Here is a 13,906-nt window from a genome sequence, read left to right as displayed (position 1 = left end):
TATTTCAGTTTTACAGAAAGTTCCAGAATACATGTATCCATAAAGAACAGAATTAAGTGCATTTAAAAGTCCCTGTAGTTCTGTGTGCCACCACCCCCTTTGTTTTTTCTCTGCTCCATCTCCTTCTGAATGGTCTATGGAGAAGACTGTTTCAGTTACGCCAGGAAATTTCCAGCAGTTCTAATTTTGACTTCCGGGGGCTGCCAATGGAAGCTTGCAAGCATCTGGTTGTAGTGTTGTTTGATACAGAATTATTTGACTGACTGTTTGGGGGGAGTTATACTTTCTGCTGATTAAGGATATGGTCAAATTTTTATTCATTAACATTTATTAAAAAGGGAAAGGGTCAAGTATGCCATCTAGTGGCTGCTGGTTAATATAACTTTGAATCTTTTGGTGGGAAGCGGATGTTGCTTTTCATCTCCCTTGAACTTTGACACCTGTGTTGCTTGTGTTTATTGTAACAGAGTGACCTCTGAAGATTTTTGCGTTATTAAAATTTATGAAAAGCTTACCATGAGATGGTTTCTAACATTCATAAGTGGCCAGCATACAAGCTTTGCATATATGAGGTTCTAAGATAGATGCATGGTATTTCCAGTTACAGAGATCACTTATATTTCATAACTAGGAAAGGGAACCTGTGCTAGTCAAAGTAGAAGGTTGTGGGCCAGAGGCATCAATAATTTTTCTTTATATTTGTTATCTTTATATGTTGGTATCTTTATATTTGTTTATTTTAAAAATGTATATACTGCCTTTCCACAAGAAGCGACTCAAGGCAGCTTACAACAAGCAAATTAAAAAGAACCATCAAACAGGAGCAATTTAAAAACAAGAAGATACAAAGGGCATTAAAGCCCCCAAATAATGGGGGGGGGGGGAACACAATAGAAGGAGATCAGCAAAGGCTTGCCAAAATAAATCTTTAACAAGTCCTCAGCTTGTGTAAAAACCTTGGCAGGGAGGAAGCTGACCCCGCCTCATGTAGCATGGTACCCTCACCTAATGGGGACTACCACAGGTAAGGCGTCTTTCTTGTCACAGCCAGCCAAACCTCGGACAATGATGGAACACATGAGAGCCTTCCTAAAAGATCTTAGAGAGTGGGCAGACACATGTTGGGTGAAGTGGTCCTTAGGGTACTCCAGTTCCAAGCCATTTGGAGCTTTAAAGGTAATCACCAGCACCTTGAATTGCACGTGGAAACAGACATAACTAAGGCAAAACAAGATTGTATAATCTAGCACCATCAAAACCTTAGCAGCTGCATTTTGTACCAACTGAACTTTCTGAAATGTTTTTAAGGGCAGCCCTGCACAGAGTGCATTGTAGCAATTCAGAGGCATAGGAAACCATGGTCAGAACCACCTGAAATGGAAGCTGGAACAGTTGAGGCACCAGTCAAACTGGGCAAAAGTGCTCTGGGGCCCAGCTGCCACCTGAGTGGGTGGCAAGGGGCATCCAGGAGGAGGAGTACTCCTAAACTATGTACCTATTTGTTCAAGGGGAGTGCAACTTCATCCAGAGCAGGCTAACGTCGTATCAGTGAGTTAATAGATTTCCTGATCAGAAGAATCTGTCTTCTCCAGATTTAATGGCAGTTTGTGTCCACTTCTAGCACTGGGTTCAGATGTATAGACTTGAGTGTTGTGTACATATTGATGGCACCCAATGCCAAGGCCCCAGAAAATCTCCCCTGGTTGCTTCATATAGATCTTAAATAGCATAGGTCAAAGGCCAAGGTACCGAACAGCAGACCCCCGGCACCACCTTCCGGAACCTGCCCTCCAGGAACGACTGGAGCCAGGAGTGTAGCTATAATTGAGTGGATGGGTTCAAAAGAAATCGGGGCCTCCAGTTCCTGAGGGCCTCCCAGCTCTACCCCTTCCTATTTTCTTCATTATCTCTCTCACTCTGAGGGGCTGCTGGAGAGAGGGGTGAACACGGGCCCCCTCTCTATGCCCCTGACTGAAGGCACTGCAAAATAGTGTATCCCAGCTCCATCCCAGCCAAGTAACTCAGAAGGACACCAAGGCTGATGGTATCAAATGCTCCTGGGTGATGTACTCTTCTTTCCAGTTCCAGGCAAAGGTCACTCACTAAAGCTGTTAGTCGTGAAACCAGGTCAGAAGTTAAATTGAAATAGGTCAAGGCTGCTACTACACACTTGAGCCCTCTGCCTGCCAAATGGCAAGTTGGCCAGTAATTTTACATCATAGTGAGGTCAAAAGAAGGTTTCTTCAGCAGAGGGTGAACTGCCATTTTTTAGCAGGATGGTACCATACCCTCTGCAATGCATTAATGACCCTCTCAGTCCCCAAAGCCAGCATCCCTCTCCCAGCAGCTTTTATCATATATGAAGCATCTTTCAACTTTTAAACTATATTTTTAGGTATACATGTAAGAAGCTTGACACACCTAAAGATACAAGGTGTGAATGTGATTAACATGGCTGCATGTGTATTGTAAAGGAATGCTAATCAGGGAGTAGGGATTAGCTGTGACTTCCGGTTGATTGTATGCCAGGTTGAATCCTGAAATCAATACTTCACAGTGTGTAAAACAGCCCTACGTGTTGTAATAATTCAAGGCTGCCTATTAAAGAAGTCCAGTCAAGACCTTGAAAGAAGGTCTTGTCTTTAGCAATGGTATTTGAAAGAAGTTTCTCACAGAACAAATAACTCATATTCTCATTAAGTTCCACAATTCCCACAGATTGGTAAGAATTTCCTAAACCATTTGTGACCCAGTCTCCTGTCACAGGAGGCCCAGTATCCTTTCTCTAGCAATGATTAGATGTAGATGCTTCAGAAAGTCTTAATAGTAGGGTACTCAGTAGGGATGTGTGAATTGATTCAGGTACAAATCTATTTGTATCCAAATCTAGTTGATTCAGGCGATTTGGGGACAGAACAAATCGCCCCTGTGGTCCATTGGCTAGATTCGGGTCCAAATAGAATTGTGTCAGATTTGATTCGAATCGCTTTGAGATTCGGATTCCTCCTGTTGTTTCCCCCAGATTCCAAGCTCATTAAAAATAAAATAAAATGCTAAGTTCTAGCCCTTGTAGAAGTGGAGTAATGGAGCAAAATGTGTAGTCACTATTTTTCAAGTGTTTGTATTCTTACACCTCAAACATTCCTAAAATATAAACTGAGTACCCAGTGGCTTGCGGGTTGTGGGTAGTTGGCACATGGGATGCCATTAATTCCACACCCCACCCACAAAGCAGTGGGGTCAAAATGAACAGAAGAAATGAAAGTGTGTAATGAAGACACGAAAGAATCTAAATCCTTCAAAGGGTTTGTGTGTGTGTGTGTGTGTAGTTGACACACGGCAGTTGACATTTGGCACTGTCCAATGACACTCAAAATGAACAGAAGAAATGAAGGTGTGCAATGAATCCTCATAGGGATTCATTATGATGAAAAGTTATTATACACCAAAGAATCCAAACACTTGAAAAATAGTGACTGCACATTTTGCTCCATAACTCCACTTCTACAAGGGCTAGAGCTTAGCTTTTTAAATAAAATTAAATCTGGGGCTCCATGTTAGGATTAGGATAGGGTGACTTCCATTATTATTTCCTATGGTGGTAATATACAAGATCAGTAAAAACTAAAAGAAAAATAATTTAAAATCAATCAAACGTCCCACTGCCTTGAGATTTGGGTGGTAGGTGGCACCCATGGAGACCTACCCATCACCCACATTTGGTGCCCCTAGGACCTTTATAAGTAGTCCAAATTTAATCAAAGCAAATCCAAATCTAATCTGGAGTGATTTGCGGGGATAAATTCGGACACAAAATCAATTCGATTCAAGCACAAATCAAATTGAAAAAATAGATTCGTGCACATCCCTAGTACTCAGTTCCAGTCCGCATCTGTCTGAGACATTCAGAGCCTGTTTAGCATCTTTCTTTTTTCTGTTTGCTGATGTTGAAGTCTTAAAGTTTATATCAGTGTTTTTGTGTACAAAAGATAACTTATACCTTTAAGCAGTGGTGGAAGAGTATGCATTGTTGTACTAAGATTACTATAGCTTTTATTATAAAGGGCAAAAACACTGGAAAAGTTATTAACACTGATTTCTTCTCCTACTGCTTGTTGATGCTTGTGCAAATACTTTAACCTAGATCCAAAGGAAAATATGTGAAGCTGGAGCTCCCACTGCCGACAAAACAAGCTGTTGTCCTTGTGACACAAGATGGCAGGGACCCATTCATAGAGGTGGGAAGTGTCAGAAACTGGGCATCTGCATGGAGTTTGCTTTGCTCATGATGCAATCTGCAAGGTGGAAGAGAGGGGGACTTGGCCTTTTCACTACCACCATGTGAAAATTCTTACTGGTGCACTAAATGTGTGCATCCAGATAATCATAGCAAAGGTTTAAGCACAAGCATTTGAGGTACAGAAGGCAACATGTCTGCATCTCTTATGAATATCCTTTTTACTTTGCTTAAATTTACATTTGCTGTGGACATGTAGTTTGTGTATTTTACTGTGTATTTTAGGTATTAAATCATTTGAGTACGTTACATTGCTACTGTTTGAACTAACATGGGCTTTTTAATGTTTTCGATGCAGGAGGCCTTACATAGGGAACAAATGTTGGAACAGAAGTTGGCCACCTTACAGCGATTGCTTGCTGTCACACAAGAGGCATCAGATACAAGTTGGCAGGTACTGTGTGCTTTCACTTCAAGCTTGTTCACCAACCATGTAAAACACTCATTTCTCAAACTACAGATTACTATGAACTGATACAAAGCTGGCATAGTTAGCAGTCCAAGAATGTAGTGCAAATCTCCTTCTGATACTGAATTTTCATATGAAATATTCACTGTATGGTTTTCTTTCTCAGTCTTGCTAAAAATAATAATCTTTTTTGGTTTTCTTTCTGACAGGCTTTGATAGATGAAGATAGACTACTATCAAGGTTAGAGGTTATGGGAAATCAGTTACAAGCATGTTCAAAAGTAGGTAGCTTGCTCAGTGAGATACACTATGTAGTGTTTGGCGTCAAGAGTGACAATGCAAAAATGTATAAAGTGCTACTTTTAACACTGTACAAAAAGTGTATTGGTGAACCTGTTTAAATGAACTGGGTGTACACTGAGTGTTGATGGAAACACAGCTTTTGAAATCATTAGGAAAGCAGTGTAGTTAATGAAACTTCTGTTGTGTTTGCTATATGAATTATGCTCTTGTCTCAGCTGCTTGGCTTGCTTCTTGGTCCCCTGTATTAAATTGTTCTCTCCTACACCTTCTATAGGCCAAGGTTATACACAGTGAATGCATCACAGATTTGTATGAAAGCATAGTAATGTACTTCCAGTTTTCAGTATATTGAGGCCCATTTTGTTTTGTTAGACTGATGGTATAGTTGTGAGGAACACACAATCCATCTAAATTGTCCACAATGTAAGTACTTTCTTTCCCTGGCCGACCTGGCTGCTGCTTTCTCTTCTGGCCGGCCGGCCAGTCTGGCCATTCACCTTATCTTCTCCGCCGTCGCTTTCCTCTCCCCCTCCCCCTCCCCCCGCTCGTGAACTCTTGCGAGAGCTGCCACACATGGAGTTAGCAACGGGTACGTCTAAGAGAATTATATATATAGATGTATTTCATTTACCAACTTCAACATATTCAGGTTTCTGGAGTGTATTTAGGCTATTGTTTTCTTTTTACTAGGACTGGAGTGGCAGAACTGAAGGGTGAAAAATGCATGGACATTTGGGTTAAAACTCCAATTGGGATGATGGGTATGGTCACTCACAGAGAGAATAGCTTCAAAGATTGACGTTCCCAACATGTTTTGATAGTATCTTTATCAAGGGAAATTATCCATATAACTCCTTCACAAGCTGCTTAGTGAAATTGCATGCTGCAGTGACCACAACTAACCTTGAGTTTGCTTGAGGTTACTGCAGCATGCAGCTTTGTTGAACAGACTTATGAAGGAGTTATATAGATAATTTCTCTTGATAAAGGTACCATAAAAACTTGTTGGGAATACTAAACTCTGAAGTTATTATTTCTGTGTGTGTGTGTTTTTAACCTTCTTCTGTTTATAGTCTTGAAGGTGCTGGGATTTAAGGGGGTGAAAAGTCAATTGGTGGGCTCAACTATGACAGAAAAAACAGAGGTGTTTGGTTGTTGAGTATTTCTCTGGATGCACAGCTGGTTATTTTACTTTCCCAGGTTCCTAATTCCAGTCCTCTGGATCCTCAGTCTCTCCTTGCTGCAAAGCAGCTACACATGAGCTGTACTGCTTACAAAGCAAAGCCATTTTACCAGCGGAGGAAACCTCAGCTGAGACTTCTTATGGGAAGTTCAGGACATGTGTTGATCCGAGAGTCTTCAAAGGAGTTGGAGCAATTATATCCACTTCTATAGCCAATTACTTTAGTGTAGCTAACAAAGATATAACCAGTTACAGAAACTGATACATAGTTTACTGCTGATTTAAACTTAAATGAAACTAACACAATTAACACCTGAAATCCAACTTGACATAAAGAAAAGGGTGTTTCTTTTCAGGATGTCTATACAGTGCTTTCTTATTATATGTCTACCAGTGCAGATGACTCCATTATCATGAAGAATAAAAACTCTTGGTGTCAGATTAATGAATGATTAATATGATTAATAATTCAGAATGCAGCTGCAATCTGAATAAGAGAATCAAGATGCAATTCAAACTAGTGGCTTAGCTGTGAGACCTAGGCTTATCCAGGTTTTTTAGAGACCTGTTTCCAGAGCTCCGATAGGCAGAGTGGGAGCAGGGAAGAAGTTATCAGTGCAGAGGGACAAAGGTAGCTGCAACCATTACACACCAATCATGGACTGGTGCAGTTGTAATACTGTCTCGGTAATGGTGTTTAAGAGATTGGGAGCCAGCCACGAGAGCGTGAGGTCTCTTCTATCACGGGGGTCAATTGTTTCTCTCTCCTCTCACCCCCACAATCCTGATAAAAATTAAGGGATATGTGAACACAGACTTTACTGAATGTTAGTACTAATCAGGGTTCCTGTTTAATTGGGATCTTGAGTCGCAGTTTAACTCTTGTTTAACCTGGATCCCTGATGAGCATTTACTGTGGTTAGGGTCTATGCTGATGTTTCTTGTACGATGGTTAAGTATGCATGTGGGTAATCACACTTGGGAAGGGAGAACTGGGAGCATGTGCTCCTGAGGCTGGCTTCCGTTCTTTTAACCTCAGTTAAGAGAGAATCGGTGCTTTGCTTTGCATTGGAACCCATAAAGGCTTGAAACACCCTTTTCTTGAAGTGAGGAAAAAAAATAGTACCTGTATGTGAGAGGTATGGCAGTTTATTGCACGTTGACATGGCTACTGAAAACAAGTATTTTTTGACAAAAAAGGTTGACAAAATTCAGGCATCATGAGAAACACTGTGGGAAAATTTAAATTGGACAACAGCTTTCTGGAGTTTAATCCTGGAACTGAGGTGTGGTACTTGGGTGCAGGCTGTTCCTGTTGTGTTCTAGGATGTATTGGTCAGAAGATGCTACCAAGATGTATTTCATGCTTCTTCAAAAAGCCCAGATTCTAATGTATGTACTGGAGTGATTCATCGCAGTTGTACAGTTTAACTGGGAGACTCAGACCACAATAAATAAATATATACTGTAAATAAATAAAAAATAGGTGTTCTGGTTCTGCATCAACAAATGCCTGCTTCATCTCAATGTCAACATACAAAAATGTTGTGAGCATTTTGTATACTCTGGGCAAACTTATTATGATTCAAATCTTATATAATTAACATAATACAGTTGTAAGCAAATAAGTAATTGAGCTTTGACTCTTTGCTATCTTGCATTTCTACTTGTAGAGTCAAACAGAAGACAGTTTACGAAAGGAACTTATAGCATTACAAGATGACAAACATAACTATGAGACAACTGCCAAAGAGTCCCTGAGGCGGGTTCTTCAGGAAAAAATTGAAGTGGTCAGAAAACTTTCTGAAGTGGAGGTATTTACTAATTATATTTTGGACACATTTCTGAAACACACACATTGCCATTGTATTGTGTAAATATACATCATTGACATCTAGCTGGCTTTTTACTTGGTCATGAGTTGTCTTCTGGGACCCTGACCAGAGGTGATTTTGTTCTCCCTCCAAGATTTTACCTAGGGAAGATCAGATGTGGGACTTGTGCTTGTTTGCTCCTGCTTCTGTAGTAAAGAACCAAAGAAATCCCTGTGATCTATCTGTGTGTGGAATCTCCCATGATCCTGTGAGAGCATGCCCTCTTACATGATCCTGTGAAATTAAGGGGTTCATTTTGCAGGGCCGGCAGATATTTGCTTGCTGAAAACATTGTTGAACACTTTTCTGTGTGTTGTTTGTGTATATTTCTCAAACGTTTTCAGATTTCTGATGGTTCATGTCCCAGCACTAATTAGCTGAACTGTTCCTTGAAAGTTATGGAGTTATTTTGGTTATAGTCAAGGTCTCATTATCTCAGCCTTCTGCTATCCAAAAGTTCTAATTTTTCAAGTACAGAGTACCTTGCAGTCTTGTGATTTGTATAAAACACCTTCTCCAAGGACCTCAGAATGACATTTCAGCCTTAGAACAATCCTGCTGGGGTAGGTTGGTCTGAGAAGTGAGTTTCTCAAGGCTTATCCAGTGATACTCATACCTGAGCAAGGATCTAAATTTGCATTTCCCTGATCGAAACTTGGCCATATACCATACTTGTAGTCGCTATAATACATACCAGTTGCAGTGGAGCAACAGCAAGAGAGATGGCATGCCCTCAGCTGTTGCCTCTGGGCTTCTCAGAGGCATCTGGTGGGCCACTGTGGGAAGCAGGATGCTGGGCTAGGACCTGATCCAGCAGGGCTGTTCTTATGTACTCTTAAAAATAATGAAACTTCAAAAACAAAGGTACAGAGCCATAATTTCAGCATTGCATTTCTCTTTTAGCGGAAGCACTGCTCTGGAAAGGTGGAGCTACTGCCTGCCCCTAATCTGACAGCCAGTTGATCCCATTTGATGACTCCCAGGCTGCCAGATTGTTGGCTGTTGCACAGCTGAATGGCAAGCCAATGGAATCCTGGAATTGGACCTACAGCTAAGGAGATCTCTGCATCAGTCACAAACTAGACCATCAGAGTGTGTGACATTAAAGCACTGGGGATGTTTCAGTGATAGGGCCATAGCTCATTAGATCACATGATATGGTTCATCTAGCTCAGTATTACGTTATTTGGCAGTAGTGGTGCAGGGTCTCAGACAACAGTCTTTCCTAGCCTTATCTGGAGATGCCAGTCATTTAACCTGGAACCTTCTGCATACATACATACATACATACATATTAATTTAATTTAATTTAATTTAATTTAATTTAATTTAATTTAATTTAATTTATATACCGCCTTTCATTAAAACAATCCCAAGGCTTCTGTGTAAACCACCTTGGGATTGTTTTAATGAAAGGCAGTATATAAATTTAACAATAAATAAATAAATAAAAATGTATGCAGCCAGGTTCAATGGCTGGCATCTCCTGATAGGACTAGGAAAAACTGTGCAGTTGTATGATACCCTGCACCACTACTGCCAGATAATGTAATACTGAGCTAGATGAACCATTGTCTGACTCGGTATAAGGCAGCTTCATAGGAACATAGGAAGCTGCCATATACTGAATCAGACTATTGGTCCATCAAGCTCAGTATTGTCTACACAGACTCAGTATTGTCTACACAGCAGTGGCTTCTCCACGGTTACAGTTGGGAGTCTCTGTCAGCCCTGTCTGGAGATGCCAGGGAGGGAACTTGAAACCTTCTGCATGCAAGCATGCAGATGCCCTTCCCAGAGCAGCCCCATCCCCTAAGGGGAATAGCTCACATGTAGTCTCCCATTCAAATGCAAACCAGGGCAGATTCTGCTTAACAAAGGGGACAATTAATGCTTGTTACCACAAGACCAGCTCTCCTTCATATGTTCATCTATTAATTGTGTCTCAGCAGATCAATAAACTTGTTTTCTGTCTAGAGCTTGTGTTAGGTAACTTAGCTGCTTGTCATCTTATTTAAAATTTTAATCCAGTGTGTCTTATATATTCAGTAGTTGCCCAGTCTGTTTTTGTCTTCAGCATTACCACACAGGGGAGAGTAGTTTTACTGTGACAAGTTCTTTTGTGAGGAATGGATAACACATTCTTGATGAATTGGGAACGGCATATTTGGATGCTATCTTTAGGAAGAATATTTTGACTGATGATTAGCAGGTTACCCCTGCTACCTGAACAAAGAGGAACCTTTTAAAGTGATGACAGACATTTAGCAGAGGAACAGCAACTGCCCCATCCAACCCCAGCACAGCATTTTCTGGTGACTACTGCTGGTAGCTACCTTGTGTTTCTTTTTAAATTGTGGCCCTTCTGAGAAAAGGAGCTATCTCTCCCCCTGCTTTTCTAAGTAAACCTCTTTGAGAACCTTTTTTTGAAAAGTAGTATATAAATATTCCTAATAATAATAATAATAATTAATAACCTTTCTGTGGGGAAATGGTTGTAATTTTCTTCATACATTTTGTAGTTAGTGGTGAATTTTGACTGGTGTGGTAGCCAGGCTAAGATGTGTGGTCACTAGGATCCTGCTCTTGCCCTTCAGTGTAATCCTATGTGTGTTTACATGGGGCTTACTCCTAGTATGCATAGGATTGCAGATATAATCTTGACCTTGTTCTGTGTCTCCATATAAGGTCAGGAACTATTTCCAGCTCCAAAGGCTGGACCTGCAGAGGGCTGAGTGAGAATGGCCCCTGCAGTTGTGTGCGTGAAGGTCACTGGAGCTGCACGGACTATCCCTGCCCACCCTCCCGCCCTTTCACAGGAGAGCAGAAGATTGCTTTTGCACTGATAGGAGAGGCACAAGGGACACCTTTGCCTTGGAGGGAGAGGCAAATGTTTCCTTTGGTGTTGGATGGCTGAGGTACTTCGGGTGTTTTGCCTGTCCAGTACCAAATGGCCAATCCTCACCATCCACCTCAGCTTGGAGCTGGAGAAGCGGGCAGGGATCTTCCCTGTAGTTGCACTGTTCCTTCCAAAGGTCAGCATGTCCATGGGGACGGCTCTGCGCCCTCCCTGGTTCCAAGCAGCAGGGAGCAGCCGGGGCTCCTTCCACTCATCATCCCTGCCAGAGAGTGACGGGATGCACTCTATAGCTGGGGTGGCAAGTGAAAGGTAGAACCCTGTTGGTTGCAGATGTTAAAAAGAGACTCTTGAACTGTTGCTGTGCTTAACTTGTAATTTCTTCTTTCAGCGAAGTTTAAGCAACACCGAAGATGAATGTACTCACTTAAAAGAAATGAATGAACGGACTCAGGAAGAATTACGAGAATTGGCTAACAAATACAATGGAGCTGTAAATGAAATCAAAGATCTCACTGACAAACTAAAGGTATTGATGGTCTTTCTAAATTCATAGTTCAAATGCTGAAAAACAGGGATAGATGGCTGCATTTTACAGGCAGTTCTAAAAACAGAGCTAAGTCACAGGGCAAAAGGCGAGTTCAGCTACAGTGCATCTGTACAGTTCCAGGGAGGAAGGCTTTGAGCATTGTGGGCCACTCAATTCACACACTAGGGGGCCATTTTGACAATTGGGGGTGGTATGAACATCGAGGGGAAAGTTTTCACTTAAATTATTGACAGAATTGTTCACTTTCCTTGCTACAGGGTGTCTGGTTTTTTGTTTGTTTTTAAAGATCTTTCCATCCCTCTTTCCCTCTACACAGGAAGCATTGCTTCCTAATTCCTAATTAGCACCCTAACTCAGATGGTGCTAGTCTTGAAGCAAAAACAGAATAAGAGGAGAATTAGGAAGCAATGCCTCCTGTGTTACAGTTACTTTATTTAGTCATTGACCAAAACATAAAAAAAACCCCATACATAACCCATACATCAACAATAAACAGTACCACACCATCATCTTATGAGCAATCCAAACGTACTTATGCATCAGTCTGGGAACTACGCACTCTGGTAGCTATATAGCAAAATTTTGCTACTGTGTAAGAAATAAGTGAGTCATTATCTGAGAGTAAAAACTTAACTGAAAAATCATCAGGTTGACCCAACAATCCAGTTAATAAAGGTAAAATCAAACAGTGCCTGATATTCCTATAAAACCTACATTTTAATAAAACATGAACAATGTATAGAGTGGAAGAGGAATGGGAAAGTCTCTTTAAAAAGCCCCTGACAGAAGGGAAAATGATTAATGGCAATGAAAAAGTGAATGGGGTAGCGTGATTTCATGGAACTTGGTTGTCCCCTGCCCCACAAACTAGAGTCAAAAAAATGCATCTGTAAACTTTCAGCACAACTCCAGGGTTTTTTCTTTTGGCTTTGAGTAGGCAGCTGAAGGAAAACAAGAAGAAATCCAGCAAAAGGGACAGGTTGAGAAAAAAGAACTTCAGCATAAAATAGAAGAGATGGAAGAGAGAGAGCAAGAACTTCAGGCAAAAATAGAAGCTTTGCAAGCAGATAATGACTTCACTAATGAACGGCTAACTGCTCTGCAAGGTCAGTCCAGTAGTCCAAACATGTTTTTATCATATGTTTTTCTTTTAAACTGTGAAATATCTTTCTTTTTTTTTTTTTGGAATTCTGTTTGCAGTCCGGTTAGAACATCTTCAGGAGAAAGCTCTTAAAGAACACAACAGTTTAGGTAGGTCTGATGTTAAAGTTCTTTGCTTAATGATGGATTATAATATGTACTCCTTTCTTTTAAAAACAGAGCAGTTAAATTTATATTTCACTGATTGTAAGAATATTTTAAAATTGTGCCTACAGCTTAGTTTCTATATGGCTCATAAATATGCTTATAACATCATGCCAGCAGAGGGCCTGCTTCTGCTTCAAACACACAAGCATAGCTTGGCCACTGAAATTTATTAATTCCAGTGGTGCTGTTTAAAGGGAAATTCTTTTGTAATTTACAGTTACAACCATTTTCATTTACAGTATTTGTTTTGGATGATATTTTGACTTTGGCACACCTAATAAATTTGGGACAAGATCTGTTATGCAAGAAAAGGAAATCAGCTTCTGTTTCACTTTTTCACTGATAAGTGGGACTCTCGTTTCTTTTTTCCCCTTTTGCTCTAGATTGTTTGATAAGACACCTGGGATTATAAAGCAATACAGAAAGCCAGCAGATGTGTATATACAGTATTTGTTTATTCAGAATTAATACCATTTGTTAATCCTAGGCATACAAGTTGATGACTTCATTCCTAAAATTAATGGGAGCACAGAAAAAGGTATAGTATCCTGAATGACTTCCTGTTTTTCTTTTTATGTTTAGCATATTCATGCTTAAATATATTAGTATTTATTTATTTTAAAATAAAGAAAGAATAGGTATTATTGAAGAGGCTGTCTTCTTGGTCTCCCCCCTCCCCCATCTCAACTAATTTTTTGGGGGGTGGGGGGTCATATGCCTTTTGCAAAATGTTAGCAGGCCACATCTGGGTATTTTCTGACCAGTCTGATCCTGAAGCTTGCTACATCAACTGAAAAATCCTTGTAATGCCACAACTATATCAGTACAGTATAACATGAGATTTTTTTCCAGTGGCAGGGAAGCCATTGCAGCATTAATAAAAACAGATTATATCCATTCTGGATCAGGATGCCAGCACTTCTTCAGAATTAATTCATCATCAATAATTCTCATCAAAGCTGACTGGAGTATTTTAAAATACATATCAAAATCAAGAAAATTTCAGTTGCTGTGTCCTGTGCAGGGAACCTTCGATTGGGAATTACTATTTATGACATACCTTCCAAAATGGGAGGAGATGCCATGTCCAAGTTAATTTAGAAACCCTGTTTTGCTTGTCTGTTC

At 40.4% G+C, this 13,906-nt stretch overlaps 1 protein-coding gene across 30 annotated transcripts in view; it reads left to right on the top strand.

The window, feature by feature from the left end:
- SLMAP (sarcolemma associated protein) overlaps positions 1-13,906 on the top strand; it is a 159,841-nt gene that overhangs the window by 87,491 nt on the left and 58,444 nt on the right. For 23 of the 30 annotated variants that reach the window (XM_053292447.1, XM_053292437.1, XM_053292436.1 and 20 more), the window contains 7 exons: positions 4,596-4,691; positions 4,916-4,987; positions 7,866-8,006; positions 11,315-11,452; positions 12,411-12,579; positions 12,674-12,724; positions 13,269-13,319. In XM_053292447.1, the coding sequence (XP_053148422.1) occupies positions 4,596-4,691; positions 4,916-4,987; positions 7,866-8,006; positions 11,315-11,452; positions 12,411-12,579; positions 12,674-12,724; positions 13,269-13,319 (718 nt within the window). The remainder of the gene's footprint in view (positions 1-4,595; positions 4,692-4,915; positions 4,988-7,865; positions 8,007-11,314; positions 11,453-12,410; positions 12,580-12,673; positions 12,725-13,268; positions 13,320-13,906) is intronic. The other 7 variants (XM_053292444.1, XM_053292461.1, XM_053292450.1 and 4 more) reach the window with 1 other exon arrangement.

Source organism: Hemicordylus capensis, chromosome 2 (assembly GCF_027244095.1).
Source record: "Hemicordylus capensis ecotype Gifberg chromosome 2, rHemCap1.1.pri, whole genome shotgun sequence".
Taxonomy (NCBI): domain Eukaryota; kingdom Metazoa; phylum Chordata; class Lepidosauria; order Squamata; family Cordylidae; genus Hemicordylus; species Hemicordylus capensis.
Note: the sequence above shows the minus strand (reverse complement) of the source record. Positions and strands in the feature narration are given on the sequence as shown.